We start from the raw sequence: 17,756 nt of genomic DNA, 5'->3' as shown, positions 1-17,756 counted from the left end.
CAACACGAGAACAAAAGAATAAAGAAGCATTTCAGAGAGTATCATATTGAGAGCGAAAGAAGAGTAGTCCATGAAACCAACAAACCTGGGTAGAAAGAGGTGAGGCAAATTAACATTACATACTAATCTCAGTGGTAATAGGCAAAAAGATTTCTTTGACACACAAAATCATGTCACCCAAAAATAACACAGGGTCCAATACCCTGCACAGAACATACCCTGAGGAATAAACTACACATATCACACGATGTAGGTAGTTGAACAAACACCCCGGCATTTTTAAATTAACATGTGCTCCCCCTACACTGGATTCCTACAATGCTTACAAAGAGAACATTGTTTGAATCCGACCCTTTATCCTACATGTAGGGTTGAAGCAGAGTTTAATGAACAATAAGCATACACAATTATTTCTTTGCTGCTTTTGACTTTGTACTTTTCCGCTGATTTACTGTGAATGACAAAACCAATCCCCAGTCAAATTGCAAAATTAAGCTCCTTCTAACCAGAAGTGTGGCTAAAGATGAACATGCTGCAATGTATTTATCTCTACTACTTTGAAGGCCACAAACAGCACACAGTGTATCTGGACAAATACTATACATAAACAGGGTTTCATATTAGTCTTCCAAGGGCCAGAGTTTCAAGCTTCATTCCATCAACAGAAACCCTCCATCCCACCCTCTGGTACATCCTACCTGCCATTTAGCCAAAGTCAACAACTATTCCTTCAGGTGTTCATCTACATAAAGTCAACTTGTGGCCACTCTAGCAGGCCAGACTCTTCCCACTGTGGACATTCCTGGTCAAAGAACCCTTTAGAAGAAACAATTTAATTTCTCATAATTGCAATAGAATTAAAAATGTCAGTGTAACATGAAAATATGTTCTTTACGGTGAGAGTGTATATTTATTTGCAGCTGGGATCAGGACTAGGACATGGTGGGTGAGGGTTAACCTTGAAAAAAACAAACCCGCCAGAGCTACTGATTGTCCTCCAATTGGGTCACTGAGAACAAATAGCACCCTATCCAGAACCACTATTGAAATCCAGCTGTCGGAATTAGTGACTGAAGGCCAATTTTAAGAACTGGATGCCTTTGCAGAAAATATTTGCCCCAATTCACTCCATAGTAACAGTTACCACTAATAAGCAGTTTTAGGGGTATGTGTTTTTCAAAAAGTGTTATTGAGCCACAGCTTACCATCAACACAACACTGGGATCAGAGACTGGTACAATCCTGAAGTAGTCTCATGTATGAGCCACACAAAGAACAGATACTCTACCCTAGGAATAACCAACATGCTGAACCCCAGTTCCTATCGCCTCTGATCACTGGGCCAAGCTGCTTAAGGCTGATGTGAGCAGAAGTTCAACAACATCTTGAAAGTACCATCTTGGCTAACCCTGCTCTAGCCTTTCTCCAAGAACTCTGTTTTCTTGACTGTGACACAGAAGATAGGCACTTGCCTCCAAAACACAAAAGTTGGCTGGGTTTTATTGCTTTGCATATCACTTTCCTGATGAGGCAATTTGCTACAATAGCACATGGAAACACTGCTGAAAAGTTTCTCCTTAGGCAAAATGAGAAGGTAAGCTCATGTTATCAGATTTCTTAGCACTCCCAACAAAGGAGTCAACTTTAGAGAACTACACCTTCCTAATCAAGTAGGGAGAAAGGAAAAAAGAAGAGATGAACATAGAGGCAAAGGTTAAGAAATGCTGCCAGTTAAATACATTTTAGCATATGATGCAAACTGTTCCATGCAGTGTGTTGTACTTAACCTTAATGTTCCTGAACTTGGACACACAAGCGATTTCTGCACAGTACACTTGAGGCAGCACTGTATGGCTCTTAAATGAATTAGTTTTATACTATTTACTAAAAGTACCTATTGGTGTAGTCACATGCAATCTCTGTAAGACTTGCTTTCCAAGTAAACATCATTAGGAACCTAGAAAATGCTCTTTCCAGTATTTGAATTGCCAGCAATACACACAATATCGTTAAGAACTAAGAAGATCAACTGGATGTTGTGCTAGACTCCAGTCCAGAAGAACCTACTAAGTGTTGAAATTAGTTATGCTTTCTATTTATTTTGAAAACATCAGTTCAACTTGACCCTGTTTCCCCTGCAGTTTACTCTGTAAGATGTATTTTCTGAAATGGAGAACACATGCTATGAACACTAACCTTTGACAGCTTTCCTCTGCCGCAGTGTTTGCTTAAAAACAAGAGCAACCCCAGTTGTCTTTAAATTATTTTATTCTGTTCTACAGTTTAGCTTTACTTTTCAGGTCACAAACAGCAGGATATTATTTTTCTTCAAAGTATGCATGCTTTTCATTTCAATCAGATGCAAATACTTGCACTCTTCTGCACAATCCTTACTTGTAGCACTTTAATAAAATACAAGATCACTTGAAATATGCAGAAATAGATTCTTATATAAAATTTCCATAAAAAAATAATGGTTTTTTTTAATAAAGTATGTGATATACTACAAGGTAACATTTTTCTATTAGATCAGACATATTACATTGCTAGTAGCAACAGTCTTAAAGTGTAAGAGTTTCTTTGCGTCTGCCTTCTTTCTCTTAATACATACACAAGACTACCACATTTTTCACACTTTAGTCACACAAACTATGTATTATGCGGTAGTAAAAAAACAAACACAAGCAGAAAAACCCAGCCTCTCTACAAAATAGCATAAAACAGATTTTAAAATATCTGGTAGCTAAGTCATGGAACATTACATCTTCTGCAAGTTCATTTACAAACTACAGACTAAAGTTGCTGCAATGTGCTGGGGTTGGTTTAAATATTTGGATCACTACACAAAGGCTACTTGAGACACAGCTGTTCTGTGTGTACAACATTGCCACATGAATCATTACCATCATCTGACAAGTTTCTCTGCTGCTGGCATATTGATGTGGTGAGAAATAAATAGGCTTTTAGATCATTTGGAGAAAACAGACTATCAAGGTTTTGGTAAAGACAAGAATGCTTTCAGGCCATCAGAAATTCTTTTAGGAGGACATAGTCAGAAGTTCTCTGGTGGAATAAAATGGTTGTACTTTTCAGATCATAATCTTGAACCAGTTCTGCTCAGGTGTGCACACCAGACATTTATTGATGTGTACAACACTATGCAGTTCATAAAAAATGGTAGGAAGAAACTTAACGTTGTGCCAGGCTTAATTCATATGGGTAGCATCAAAGCCAACCATACTCAGAATAGACTCACTGAAATACCACTACTCCAAATATGATTTGGCTATTTTATTTTCACCTGTGCTAGTGACAGTGGGTTTGCAGGATGCAAATTCCTGTTTTAATTAAGACATTTTTGTCAAAGAAACATATATTTCCCACAAACACAAAACATAAACATTGCATATAAACATTGCATTGTGGTTCCAGTTTAAAAGCATTAAGGATCTTTCATATTTACTTCTACTTTCTGTATGTACCCACATAGCAAAATGTGACAACTACAACAAAGGCAGGGAATAACTTGCGAACATCCATATTGATTTAATTGATTTTCCTGTATTTGTTGTTTTCAAAGAAGTCTGAACTTTCCCCAACCATTCAACCATTTCCCTCCAAAACTGGTTCCGAAGGATAACAATCAAAGTGCTCCGTAATATTCATGCCATAAGGTCAGCCTCTTTGGTTACTGTGAATTTTCTCTTTCCTTCTCCCAATTCAGATTGCCAGTTTAATGTGATGAAATCTCAAGGGTTCACTCTAGTCCTACTATGAACTATGAATGCAGCACTTGACATGAAGGAACCATAAAAGGCATTGCAGAACCCCATCTTTTCCCATCTGCTGTTAATGTGGAATAAGATGCTTGTCCGCTCCTTGCATATCACTGTTCCATCCACCTGCCCCCATCTTCTTGGTCAAGAAACATTAATCTCTCATTCCCTGTAACACCCTACCTAGCATGGTGGTCATGCACACACACTAAGCGAGGAAGAGCAGGAGAACAGTGTTCTGTTATGCTGTGTGAGGAACATGCTTCATGAAAGTGCTGCTTTTGCAGAACTGGGTTGAGCTCTAATGACACAAAAGCATCCCACGGACTCTGATGAACAAATGTAGGCAGAGTTATGTGTAGCTCCAATTTCATAAAAATGTGTGCGCATCTGTGGGGCAAATCTCAGAATAGGGTTCTGGGGTACAAAATTCAGCTTTGCAAAAATCTCATCAAAACACACACAAAACAGCAAGTTTGCAGCCCTTTTAGTTATGTTGACATACTTGAAAGTTGTAGATAAATGCCTGCTTGGATCTTGCGGATCAAGAGTTCCAGTGGCTGAGGCAGGGCCATAGTGCCTTCCTAACTTTGTGCCTCTCTCTAACAAAACCAGAATAAATTAGAGGCAGAACAGTGAATCATTTCAAATACGAACAAGAGAAATGATGAAATGAAACTCTCTCTGGCACAGAATTTGAACTGTCTCTGTAAATATGTAAGGGAAACATCCTCTTGAACCACATAATCTGCCATCCTAGTTTCAGGTAACCATTCACTTCAAGATGTATTGCCCTAAAAGGGAGATGGGGAAGTTGTGATCCTCCACTATAGCAGGTGTTGGAATACAACTCTTATCAGTCCTAGCCAGCATAGCTAACTGTCAGGGTAGTTCAACAACAGCCGGTGGGCCAAAATTTCCCCGCCCTTTCCCTTAAATATGTTTAATGTCTAAGACCTAAAACTGCTTATAAGTAATTGTGCTGGTTATAGGCCGTATTATGCACTTAAGACATGGCAATAAGTCCATGCATCCATACAAATCTACTTTGGAATAGATTCATAAATATATGCATGCAATGTGGTGATGCCAGGTTTGTGCGTGTGTGTTGTTTAGTGGAGTGGGAGGAAAGAGATTTGCTACAAGGCTGAAATGATCAAGGTGGAACAGCAGCTTTATAAACATGGGTCTGCAATTTTTTGTAATGCAGGGAATTGGGGGTGTGATTTAAAAGGCCAAAGGAGCATGCAGGTAAGCTTCTCACAAGACCTTCTTCCTGTCCTCAACTTGTTCCCTCAAGTGCCTTTCTCCCAACCAGTTTACTTCTGGTACTAAAAGCCAACTGGGAGAAAAGACCTGGAAAGATAAGCTACTAAGTAGAGCTTATCCCCCAACCCTTGTGTTTACAGTGAATGGATGGATCCACATTAAAAAGACATGCATCTCCTACCATGAGAAAGTTAAAAAACCTAGTATATACCTTCTCTAAAACATTCTTTATAATTTCCCCAAAATTAGATCATAGTACTTTCAGCTGAAGCTGCCTCATTTAACACACACACAAAATCAAAGTAAAAAGCTTCTTTAGATTACGGTAGTCATATATTCACATCCATTGTTACACTTGAAGATACCAGTTTCTTATTTCCCTTTCAGCACTGTATGATTTGCAGCAAAGATTATTATGGCTTCATAGATCATTTTAAAACCTGAGATCAAAATAGTTTCTTCAAAAAAATTCATTTTTTAGTTCTCTAAAGAGAGCTGTATTTTATTTAAATAATTTATAATATTTCATTGGTCTAGTAGACATTTAGAAAGCAAGTTTATTATGATTTCAGAACACACTTGTCAACTAAATTGCTTGGATTTCATAGGACTGTAATTTAAGATTCTAAGGGGAAAAGTTTTGCTATGATTTAACCTTCCTTTATCCATTAAAAAGTGTGAGGGAACGTCACATATCAGTTAAAATCTTAGTATTTTGTACTGTCATCTTTTAAAAATTTAAAAATTCCTTCAATACAGTTTCTTCATTTCTAAATTAAAACAGCAGCAGCAGCAGCACAGGGTGTGCTGTGAGCATTGTCTCACTGCTTAATGGACAGTAGAAGGGGAAAATGATAACCTAATGAAATACTAAATCTGGAATAGTTAAAACAGAGGATTTCAAGCTGAAAACACATGTCTCTTTGTGAACGTATACCACTTCTTCACACAGCTATCCAACCGGAATAAAACATCAATAGCTTCCCTGTCACATAGTCTTACGAGGCACGGTGGTTTTAAATATCTGTGTTCTGTAGAGAGAAAAAATTGACAATTGGGCAGAGGAGTTAATTAGCATCTTATGTGATGTAAGGGAAAAGAAGCAGGCAACAGATGATGATATAAAAAGAAAAATTGTGCATTGTCCACTCTGACCTTTCTGAAAGGTGTTTTTTCCCCTAACAGTGAAGGGGAAATTAATGCGGGCCAATTCAGTTATTCGGTATATGGGCCCAGAAGGGGAGATGTGGAGTTGCACACTAACCACGTGCCTTTCAAAGCTTATTGGGAAAGGACATCCCACTCTTACCCGTCACAAACTTTAATGAGGGTCCTCAAGTTGCCTGGCAGTTTACAGAGGAGTCCACCATGGATCCAGGAGGCCCCTATGGAACCAAGCTACCAGGACCACTTCCAACTTCTTTCTGGCAGTGAGGACTACAAACACAAATACATAAAACACAGGAGCTGACCCTCCACGCATACAGAAGAGGAACAACCCATGCATGAGAAGTGGCCTAGGGTAAATGAATGTCCTGGCAGGAAGTGCAGACGGTCTGTCACTGTAGTGCTGTTTAAGTATGGAATTAACATGTTGCAGGGAGAAGAAATCCATTCTGCCTCTGGATGAGATTTGGGTACAAATGAAAGAGAACACTGTCACACCAGAGGTCATCTGCTTGTTTGAAGGGCTCTACATTCTCTCCGATGTGCATAGGTATGAGCACTGAATCATCCTCTCTTCTTGTTCTGTAGTAGTACAATGTACTGTGCCTTGTTATAAGCAGCTTCCTGTCTCTGACACTTTCCCAAAATTTCAACAAAATTGCACAGGGTAAAGAGGCAAAACGTGGAAGAAAACTATGTAAAGAGAGTTAAGCGCACAAGAGGTGTTTTTCAAATGACTAGTGTGCCTTTATTCTGGTGAAGAAGAGTCGTCTTCATCCTCATCCTCATCATTGAAGGAACAGGGGGTTTCACCACGTGACTCTGAGTAGTGTGATGTTGCACTGCTGGACTGTTGGCTGCTGGGAGCCAGCAGCTGGCCTGTTGCTAAGACCACTTCAGAATCTAGACACAACCCTGGATTTCCACTATTAAAGAAGCAAAAAAATCTGCTTGAGAGAACTGGCTCCTATTTAACAACTTGATACTTAAAACTGCATTCCTCTAAGCTGTACTGTTGTAGGTTTGGTTAACACATGCAGGTATGCATCTCAACATTAGAATCAATCTCAGTGTTGCATGTGTGATTAAGACATTATGGATTTGTTTAGTTTCTACAGACAGAACTTTCAAACAGAATACTAGTATGCTAAACCTAATCTAATGTTGTGCCATTGTTAATTCTTGTTGCCAGCAGGCCTTGCTGCAATCTGAAGTCTACAGCATATAAAGGGCCTCATCTGAACACAGGCTACCTCCTCCCAAATTCTGGCATAATACTCTCCTCACCAGATGCATACTCAGTGTTGCATTGGCCGAGATCCCTCCCACTCCTTCAGGTCTGTTTACCATGCAGCCTGATAAAGAATTAGAAAGCTTGTGCACTATTTTGTGGTATTTTGATTGGTCTAATAAAAGCTATCAAATCATGAGTAAATCAACCAAGGAGAAAGTGATGTCCATGCGTATGTGAGCAAATCCTTCATAAAATGGGATCTGTGGCTTTAAATAAGTAATTTCACTTTTTCCAGTCATCCTAATCTAGAACCCTACTTAATCTTAAACCCATGAACACATTAATCTTAAACCCCAATCACAGTTCAGCGATTACTTCAGAAATGTATATAGCAAAAGGTGATCAACAGAGATGTAACAAAAATCAGGGTGTCTTGACTTGAAGAGCATCAACCCAGTATCTGCTTGGGAGAATTTAACAAGAAATAAAGGCTCAGGGCTCACTTTTCCCAGAAGGCAATTGTAGTTTCTTAATAACATAAAAAGAAGCCATCCATTCAACATTTACTTAGGTAAAAGGTAAAGGGACCCCTGACAGTTATGTCCAGTCGCGGACAACTCTGGGGCTGCGGCGCTCATCTCGCTTTACTGGCCAAGGGAGCCGGTGTACAGCTTCTGGGTCATGTGGCCAGCATGACTAAGCCACTTCTGGCAAACCAGAGCAGTGCACGGAAATGCCGTTTACCTTCCTGCCGGAGTGGTACTTATTTATCTACTTGCACTTTGACGTGCTTTCGAACTGCTAGGTTGGCAGGAGCAGGGACCGAGCAATGGGAGCTCACCCCGTCACAGGGATTTGAACCGCCGACTTTCTGATCGGCAAGCCCTAGGCTCTGTGGTTCAGACCACAGCGCCACATGCGTCCTGCTTACTTACCTTGACTTAAAAAGAGCAGTATTCCCAGCTGTGGCCAAAGCAGAACCTGCTTGAGCTGAATTTAAAACTAGCCCCTGGTTCAAGCAGTAAATTCCTGTAGACATATCTAAAAGAAAGCATTTAGTCAATTACAACTCAACACATAACATGTATGTGGAGTAAACATGCAACAACAAATGGTCAATACTTTTCCTGTACAGGAACATACTTTTTTATTCTCTTGAGGCATGCCCATGCACCAAGCTACATGTCTGGAATCCTGAAAATTTCACCTTTTAGTCTATTCTGCAGTCATTGAACTGATTCCACCAAGCCTTTTGAAGTTGAAGGGATACATGTGGCTCAGTCTCTTCCCTAGCACCATCTAATCCTTTTCTCATGTTGTGTGAGAGAGTTTAGGGACTGGCAATGGGAGCAGAGACATACATGTCTATTTTCTGTAGAGTACTTGGTATGTTACCAGTATGAAACACATATATGCTTACAAGGGCAATATGTATTAAAATGTCTCAGAAAAACAGTATTTGAGGGGATAAAGTAAGTAATTAGCTATACGTTATATAAAAAGCTAGTTGTTATTTTGTGGTCTATTTCTAGTAAGAATTGGCACCAGCTTCTCTCCGTTATGGCCAAGTAGGAATGCCTGAATCTTGCAAACAGGAGTTTGATGATCTGAGTTTATTGCACACCGTTCCCCCCCCCCCTCCCCGGCTTTCTGTTCTGTTTCCCATGTTATCATATTAGTGGTGTGTCCCACATGCTAGGCAATTTTTTTGGGGGGGGGATAGCTTTAAGCCTATCAAAAATATATGCAAGTTAGCTTTCTAGATTGATAGTTCTTGCATGGTAAAAACAAACTTCAACCTGGAAAGGCTGAATCATCCAGAGCATTTTAGAGAACAAAAGTGTTGACTGATCAACTTAAAAATACAACAAGCTAGGTGACTATTTGAGTTAAAGCCTCCCCTAATTATCTAAGGAAAATCCCTTTAAATGTAAAATGACATCATAGATCTAGTGTAGCAAATTATCTGGAGAGTCTTTGAAGTGCCAGCGCAATGGACTATTTGCATGGGTCTAGTGTACTTTGGCTGTTCCAACAAGAGGGCAAGTTAATCTTTCAGGTACACTGGTAAAATGGTACCAGTGGTAAATTAAAGTTGGCATTATTTTTAGCTGAGGAAATTTTAAAGCAGAAGACAAGGCCCTCTATACACTCAGACAGATGGAACTAAGAGATTATCTTAGCTTGTTCACTCATTAACCCTTTCTAGATAGTACAGTGAAGATAGGGAGAAATACAATAGAGGCAAGTTCAACTATCCAACATTCAACATCTCAAGTTTATTCAAGCATCCATGAGGAAATATAAGTGCTCAATTGAAGTATTTATACCCTTGAATATAGAGATCCAGATGATGAAATCATTGCAGTATTACTGCTCTACTTAATGGGGTTTTGGTATAAGCAAACTCTACAACATCCCATTTTTCCATGTTCAATTTGGTGCTTTAGTTTAAACAATACAATAGCTCATTGACTGTCAGAATAAAGTTGCCATTTGGGATACTGGAAATCCTGTTTAGGTGTGATTAAAGTTGGAAGCTTGCTTCTCTATGTTCAAAGATGCAAGACCTAGAGGCTCAGAACATCAAGATATTATTAGCGAATAACTTTTAAAGAGGAATGAACACAACACCATTTTTTGTTATTAATGAGCCATAAGAATAGGAACGTAAATGCTTATTTTAAACATTTTACTACCTTGCAGTCCTTGAAAGGAAGAACATATTATGTTTAACAAAACAAGTAGAGGCTGTTCAGAAAGCAGTAAGAATCTTACTGCGATCCTCTCCCTGAAAATTTGTACAACACACATTTAAATCAGATACTTTGTTTGTATAGGCCTCTGGTTTCTGTAACTATGCAGATTAGACAGATCTAGCCACAACTTTACATTGCGTAATTATGTTATGATTAAGAGAACAGATAGGAGTCCTTTGAAATAGCTGTTTGCAAAGAGAATGATAAAAAAAATAAATCCCCATATTGCTCCCTGTTCATAAGGACAATCAAAAGTCCTAAGAAATATTGAAACTATCACTGAAAAGAAAGACGAAACATAAGATTTGCCATTTGCAGCTTTAAAATATGTTTTGTGTTACTCTAAAAAATTATGCATATGTTAGTGTAAAAAAGGTGGTTATATTCACTAAACAAGGAAAATTTCTCTGGGAACACAATGGGTTGGGATTCACCTAGCCAATCTCATCAGTGGAAGCCACTTGCCCAATGGGGTTTTCTCCCACTCTCCTCTCAACAAGCTGCAAAATTCGGCATAGGGGGGTTTCGAGGAAAACCCCGGAACAGCATGCAGGGGGAGGAGAGCAGCTTCCAAGAGTAGCTCACATATACTCACATGACTCCCTCTGTGCTCTACAGTCCTCCTTTCAAAGAAGGAAAGCCTGTCACTTTCAGGGTGATGAGCACCAGGCACCTTTTTGGCAGCAACCTATTTTGTGTTTAAAGAAGGCTTGGTCACCACAATAATATTCCTTATTTGGTGTGCCTGCTGCCCCTTAGCAAAGCAAATAGTCTGGGGCAGTGAAAATTGTAGTTCAACAATATCTTGAGGGCACCAGATTGGAGAAGGCTGGTTTAAAGTATAACATAATCTGCTCTGCCTATGTCACAAATTGTTTAAAGTGGTTCTTTAGCTTATCTATTTTGTGACTGTGTGTAGCAAGCCACTTCAAGTATCGTTCCACTAAGAGAGATTCTGTAGCCAGAAACAGCCCCTTGATCGTCAATACATTTGCTAGATACCTTTACTGAAACTGTGCAGCATACTTTTTCACAGGACTTTAAAAATATGTAGACACTCCCTTAGTTTGAAATAGCAGGGTGACAGCAGGAATTATTAATGGCACTACTTTGAATAGTACACCATTCAAGCACTTTGGTTTATTTACAAGTTCTGGAATCTCTAGTTGCAGATGACTACTTTTAAACCTGTGATTTAGTTTGTACAATACTGCCAACTTTCATAAATCACTCAGTATTGCCATCTTCATGCAGTCTGACATCATTAGAAATTCTTCACGATGGTGAGGATTTGCATTTAATCAGCAACATGCAAAAACCACAGCCTTACCTGTGACATAGCTTTCTAAAGCTTTAGGCACTAGTGATTTAGCAGCTCTTAGGTCTGCCGATGAGCATTTGCCTGTCTCTAGGCCAAGTGACATTCCCATTCGCTTTAATACTTCAGTGTCATCATGGATCTCAAAAGTGCTATCAAAATTAAAAAGGTATTCAAATCTGTAAGAGGGGAAAAATGAGTGAGATTTCCTAGTACAGCTTAGATGCATTTTCTAAATTATATGTTAATAAGTGCCCAAATACAATTACACTTGCAGGATTACTTCATGAGTCAAAGCTATATTTAAAACATAACTAGGTACAGAAAGTGCTTCTGATTGCATCTGGTCAACTGCCATCTCAGCAGGGTACAAATTATTATATTTCCCCAATTAAAAACACTTTTTCCATGCGAGGCAATAGGAGTCCATAAACTTTCCCCCCTCATTAAACAGATTCAAAGTTGAGGGGAAATCTTGCTTAAGCCAAAATCTTTTCTTGTACTAAACCAAATGGATTTTAAAGGTCATCTACAAACTCCTCACTCAAATTCAGTGCCCCCCTTCCTGCCCACCAAATGCATTTTAAGTGTATTTCATCCCTACTTAGGTCCTTTAGCCGTATAAAATTCATAAAAATAACTTATAGGACAGCTTATAATTGCTACTAGAGAAGCTGTTCCAGAAACAAGATACTTTGTTGTTAGCCAGCTTTATTATGAAAGTTTTTATAACACAAATTTGAATATAAAACCAGGCGTCAACAATTCTGCTTACCACAGTAAGTGTGGTGGTGCCTTCTGGCCAGCATGACCAACAGCCAAAAACAAAGTGAAAGGGGAAAATGTACTATTTTTAAAAAATTAAAAATCTTTATTTCAAAAATAATCACAAATACCAATATACTGATAACAACATCTTAGCAGGTCAAATCCTATACAATATCAAAAGTGTTTCAACACAGAGGTCTTCCTCATCAGGTGGACCAAACATAAAAAACTCAACATGAATTGGGAGAGAAATGGGTAAAATCTGGTGGCAAATTGATTTTTTTTATTTAGAAAAAAAGTTTCTTAGGCTTACTACAAAGCACTCAACACTACAGCATGTACTTTCATATCACACTCACTTGTCAGGAGAGATGCTGCAATCTATGACGGTACTTTTGCTTGTGTTTATTACTAGAAAAGGCAGTTGTATTGTAGAATTTAAAGCTGGAGCACCCTGAGTCTGTTGTTCATTTTGTTGATTTCTTTGTACCAAATTTTTGAAAGCAATTTGCTGTAGAAGGAAATGAAAATTATCAAATTTTAAAACACGTAACAAAACCTGTCCTAGATTATTGTGTCAGAAAATGAGAATTGTTTTAGTATTAGATGAAGCACTGAGAAGCTTAAATTTTAGTATTACTGCAGATTTTGATAAACAAATGTAGGTTAAATCAGAAAATGTCACTGATTTTCTGTGATGCTAGACAGGGAATGACTTCTGTGTTCATACTGGTTTGTTACAGATTCCTTTGAACATTTATTTGCTGTATTATGAGACAGGCTGCTTTTCAAAAGGCAAACTTATTTTAGTTTACAGCTGAAGGAAACATTGAAGTATGTACTCTGCTAGTTTAAAATGCATATATATATATATTAAAACCACACCACTTAACACTAGTAAACAACATGCAGTGCATTCAACAAAGTTTTACTCAGAGTAGACTGACTGAATTTAATGAACATGACTAAGTTAGGTCCATTAATTTCAACAAGCCTACTGTGAGTTAGCTGAACACCCCCCCAATGGATTTAAGTGATATCATACATTTGAAAAATATACCTGAAGTATAAGTTCTTGCAGCTGAGCTCTCTTCTGTTTTATACGTTCTATACGTCGTTGTTTCTCTATCTTAAATACAAATATGAAAAGAAAGATACAAAACAGTAGATAAATACACAGAAGTGTCTTTTCCTCTGGGCCAAGGTGAAACTGCTTCATGACTGTTTTAGGGAACCTGAATCGCAGCATATAGGACATATGCTGCAAAATCGTCAGATGCACTTCAGATGCCATCAGAACCTTTCGTGCTGCATCAATCAAGTAGGGAAGTCAGCAAAGTTGAAGTTAAAAATGAGACAATACTTTAACATGGGGCAGCTAACCAGAACACTGCAATTCTGATTGGGACTTAGGTATAAAAACTATTATATTTTGAAGTTACTGTTTATTGTTTAGTTTCCTTTTAAAGCTGCCCTAAAATTAATATTCCAGAGCAGTTTACAGTATATTTCTTAAGACTAAGATTTTATTATGCATCTATAAAAACAGTATGTAAAGATTAATAAACTTCTATATTTTTTTGGTTGGTGTGGGGCCCACACAGATAGCACTCATACTCATAATTTATATAGAATCACTCTACTTAAAGTAGAATTCATGTGTCTCCATTTTATACACAGAAAATACAATGTTTGCCAATATAAATTTTACACCCCTCACTCACTTCAAGGTTTTGACATTCTTGAGCCGAGTTTGTAGGAAGACCTATCCATTTGATTTCTTTTTTCTCCTTTGAAATAATGTTCATCGCCATCAATACATTGAGGGCATCATAAACTCTCCGCCTAATATTCTTCTGATCATAAACCTGTTTAAAATGCAATACTGTTAAATATATCATCAGCTCACTACAGGTATGAAAAACAGTATTAAATCATTTTAAAACGCATATAAAGGTTTCACTGCAGGCAGGACATTAATGTGAACACTATAACTAATATTTACGGGCAAAGCTTGTAGAAAACCAAGATATATACAATATCAAACCAGTGGTGGTTCTCCTTCCCAATCACATACATATCTCATATTCTTCCACAGGAATGTGGAAAAGGCATATATAAATTAATGTGAATATTGTCTCTTTAAGTATTTACATGCTCAGAACTACATAATTGAAAAAAGTATACAAAATAGGAAAAATATCATGCAAAAAGTTGCCTTGATTATATCCAAAGCTGAACAGGGGCCAAGAGAGGTCCAATTTATTACCTAACTAGCCGTAAGAACAACATTTGCAAGTTTGATTACAGAATTATTAGAGTACTGAATTTTTGAAAATGCCACGTTATAAGCATGTCTTTTTTATTAAAAACATAAGGCAACATTTGAACAGACTGAAAGGGCAATAAAACATATGTTTTAATCTATAGATTGCTAGACTAAACCATGAAAAATTGAGAAAGCTAACACGTCAACTGATGTTGAATATTAAAGCAGTTTAAATACGTCCAAGCTCTGTGACTGCTGCATTCTTCCCCTTTCTATATCTGCTCATACTTTTCTAATTTGGGCTCAGCAGAAGCTTCCAAAAGGTGGCTACATCTCCCGCCACCTCACTGCCACCTGCATCATTACTCCCCATACAATCATGTCTCCCCCGCTCACAGGTGTTGCAGAGCTGCAGCCACTCTGCTCCTTGAACCTGGCAGGGCAATCATGGGTGGCGAGAGGAGCGCTCCTCTACTCACCCTTGGACCATGAGATTTCACAATCACAATTTCCTAATGGTAAGATTTCACAACAGCAGCTAGTCTAAAGCTAAAATAGGATTGCTCCAAAATAAGGGAATGGTTCCCATCTACTTCGAAGAGTCACAAGAACTGCAAAAGTATACAAGTTTGTAAATTCATGGGGCAGGTGTAGGGGAGAGAGAGGAGGGATTCAAAAGCTGAAAATGGGCTAACAAGCACATGTGAGGTCCCAGGGCTTACAGAATGTTGACAGCAATTGAATCAGAGAGAGACAGACAGACAGCTCTAAAGGAAACTGAAGCCGGACAGACTGTACAAGTTTATTATGTCAATCTATGACTGAAAATAGCTGAGGAATAGATTGGTAAGTGTTTCAGCAAAAGTGGGGTAGGGAAGAAAATTGAGGGTGGGGTGGAAAGAGCACTGGTCTCCTCAAGCCCTTGATAGTTTACACATAATATTTTAATTTGATTATAGAGGAACAAGTGGGTTGCAAAATATTAGATGTGTATGAATGTTACTTTCTACTTACTGAATCTGTAGCTAAGTGGCCATTAGAGTTTGTAAAATCCGATACCAGCTCATCTGCAACTTCATTATAAGATGTTGTTCCTTTATGCTGGACCTTTTCACATACTTTCATTGAAAAATGTCTCAAACCCTTTCCATTTTTATCTCCTTTTCTGCTTCTTTTACTGTGATGAAGAAAAATTCAAATCTTAAGTTTGACAACAAAGACCAATCACAGATTTTTCATGCTAAGCACTATCTGTTTGCTGGAAGGTGCAGTATCTGGAAAAAATGTTTATTTGGGAGAATATGATAAATAATTTATAATGCTAGAATCAGCCATGCAATTTTAATTTCATTCTCTTTCTTGCAAGATACTGCTTTGTGTTTACGTTATGAATGTGTTCTTTGCAAAGATTATACAGTACATTAAACCATCTAGCTAGTTTACTAGAATTTTGGAAGTGCAGAAGAACCTACTCTGAAATGTAATCATTTTCAAACCAAAAAACCAGCAGCAAATCAAATAATTTGCTCCAATCCATTTCAAGCTCATGTTTTTCTTCTGGGGATATGATTCTATGTTTTTTGGAAATTCTACAATGGTATACTTGCTTACAACTCACATATAATAGAATCAAATGGTGTATTTGCCATTTTTTACTTGCGGCGGCAAAGAAAACCTTGTGGGGTCAGATCAAAAGTACATATAGTTCAGAACTTTGCTCCTGTTAGTAACTAGTTAGACTGTGAAGGCAACAGGCAGAGCATGAGGTCAGTAGCCTATCACTACTGTACAGCCCCCCAGCAGCCAGTATTCAGTGCAATACTGCCCCTGCACCTGAAGTTTCCATATAGTCACATAGGCTAAGGCAGAGGCTTAGTAGACTTGCTAGTAGAGATGGTGGGAACTGAACCTGGGACCTTTTGACATGAAAAGCATATGGTCTACTATGACTCTAACATATTTTTTTTACCGTCACTAACTTCACTTTCACTTCCTATATACAAGTAGTAAAATTCAATTGCTATAAAGTCTTACAAGTGTAGCCCTGAAGTGACTGATAAAGCACTGAAGTACGTTTACCGGAATTGTGCCTACAGAAAAACACATGGCGATTTAACTAGATTTTTCTCACCAAAAGTCAATGATAGATCTTATCACCTCTACAAAACTGCATTTCCAAATATTTTGCAAGTTATATAAACAACTGGATAGTTATTAGTTCGAGCCAGACAATCTGTTAGAATAGGTGTGCAAGTACAACAAAGGACAATATTATTTGGTCTATTATAGTAAACTGAACTATTTCAGGGAGATGGAAATGAAATCTTGCTAACAAGTTCAAAGGTCAGCATATTCAGGATGCAGCAATGATACAAACCTTTCCGAAAAATCTGATTCCATAAAGTCTTGAGTTCGTTTTCTATCCCTGTAAACATTAAAAAACAGCACATATCAAAATATGGATTTTAGGCTGTACTAATGTTTCATAGCACAAGTTATACCTATTCTAAATATTTTAAGTACTTGCTTTATTCATTTTTAAAGCTAGTCAAATATATTGAGCATAATTTGTAATAGTTGTAATTGCCCCTAGGGGAATGCAACTTGACTAAACTTAAATAAATTGGAATTTATTTGTACACTGATTATTTCAAATTATTCAGTGTACACCACTAAGTGATCCCTTGGTTAAACAGTTAATTTTATTTAGATGAATTTATAGAAATAAAACCAATGGGTGACATTCAGTTGTAAGAGTTTTGCTGGGATGAGAAATGTTGTTTCTGTTCAACTTCATTCCCTGATCATCTTCCTGAGCTCTAGCTGAGGAACCTGAAACCTTGCTGGGGAATGGGGGCTGATCAGCAGGCCTTCCTGGACATACTAAATTAGCATCTTATTAGGAAAAATGGGCAATAACTTCTCCGTAGGGAAGAAGGCCAATGGAAGAGAAATTTTGATAGTCCCAAGAGTTCTTAAGAAAGGAACCCTGGTAGAAGAACTGGATGATAAAACAGCTGGAGAATTATTTCTGCTGCCTTTTGTGGTGCTGGTGCTGGGAGTAGCTCTAGAACAGCTCTTGCCCTTTTCTGACTTTTGCAGAACTCTTGTAGGGACCTGGACAGGAACAAACTGGCCACATCAGTTCTCAAACTGGTCATAACATACTCTGCCCTAGTTCTCTCTTAAAGCAGAT

General features: G+C 38.0%; 1 protein-coding gene across 5 annotated transcripts in view; it reads right to left on the bottom strand.

Annotated features, from left to right (window-relative positions):
- Window positions 1–2,250: 2,250 nt before the first annotated feature.
- The window catches only part of TFDP2 (transcription factor Dp-2), a 35,715-nt gene continuing 20,209 nt past the window's right edge, over window positions 2,251–17,756 (bottom strand). For all 5 annotated transcript variants that reach the window (XM_081008236.1, XM_081008237.1, XM_081008240.1 and 2 more), the window contains 8 exons: window positions 16,938–16,985; window positions 15,575–15,737; window positions 14,016–14,159; window positions 13,352–13,420; window positions 12,651–12,802; window positions 11,536–11,702; window positions 8,382–8,487; window positions 2,251–7,138 (listed from right to left, as the gene is read on the bottom strand). In XM_081008236.1, coding sequence (XP_080864362.1) covers window positions 6,961–7,138; window positions 8,382–8,487; window positions 11,536–11,702; window positions 12,651–12,802; window positions 13,352–13,420; window positions 14,016–14,159; window positions 15,575–15,737; window positions 16,938–16,985 — 1,027 coding nt within the window. In that variant the 3' untranslated portion in view covers window positions 2,251–6,960. The remainder of the gene's footprint in view (window positions 7,139–8,381; window positions 8,488–11,535; window positions 11,703–12,650; window positions 12,803–13,351; window positions 13,421–14,015; window positions 14,160–15,574; window positions 15,738–16,937; window positions 16,986–17,756) is intronic.

Source organism: Podarcis pityusensis (genome assembly GCF_964106645.2).
Source record: "Podarcis pityusensis genome assembly, chromosome: 5".
NCBI lineage: Eukaryota > Metazoa > Chordata > Lepidosauria > Squamata > Lacertidae > Podarcis > Podarcis pityusensis.
This window is presented reverse-complemented; position numbering and strand designations above follow the sequence as displayed.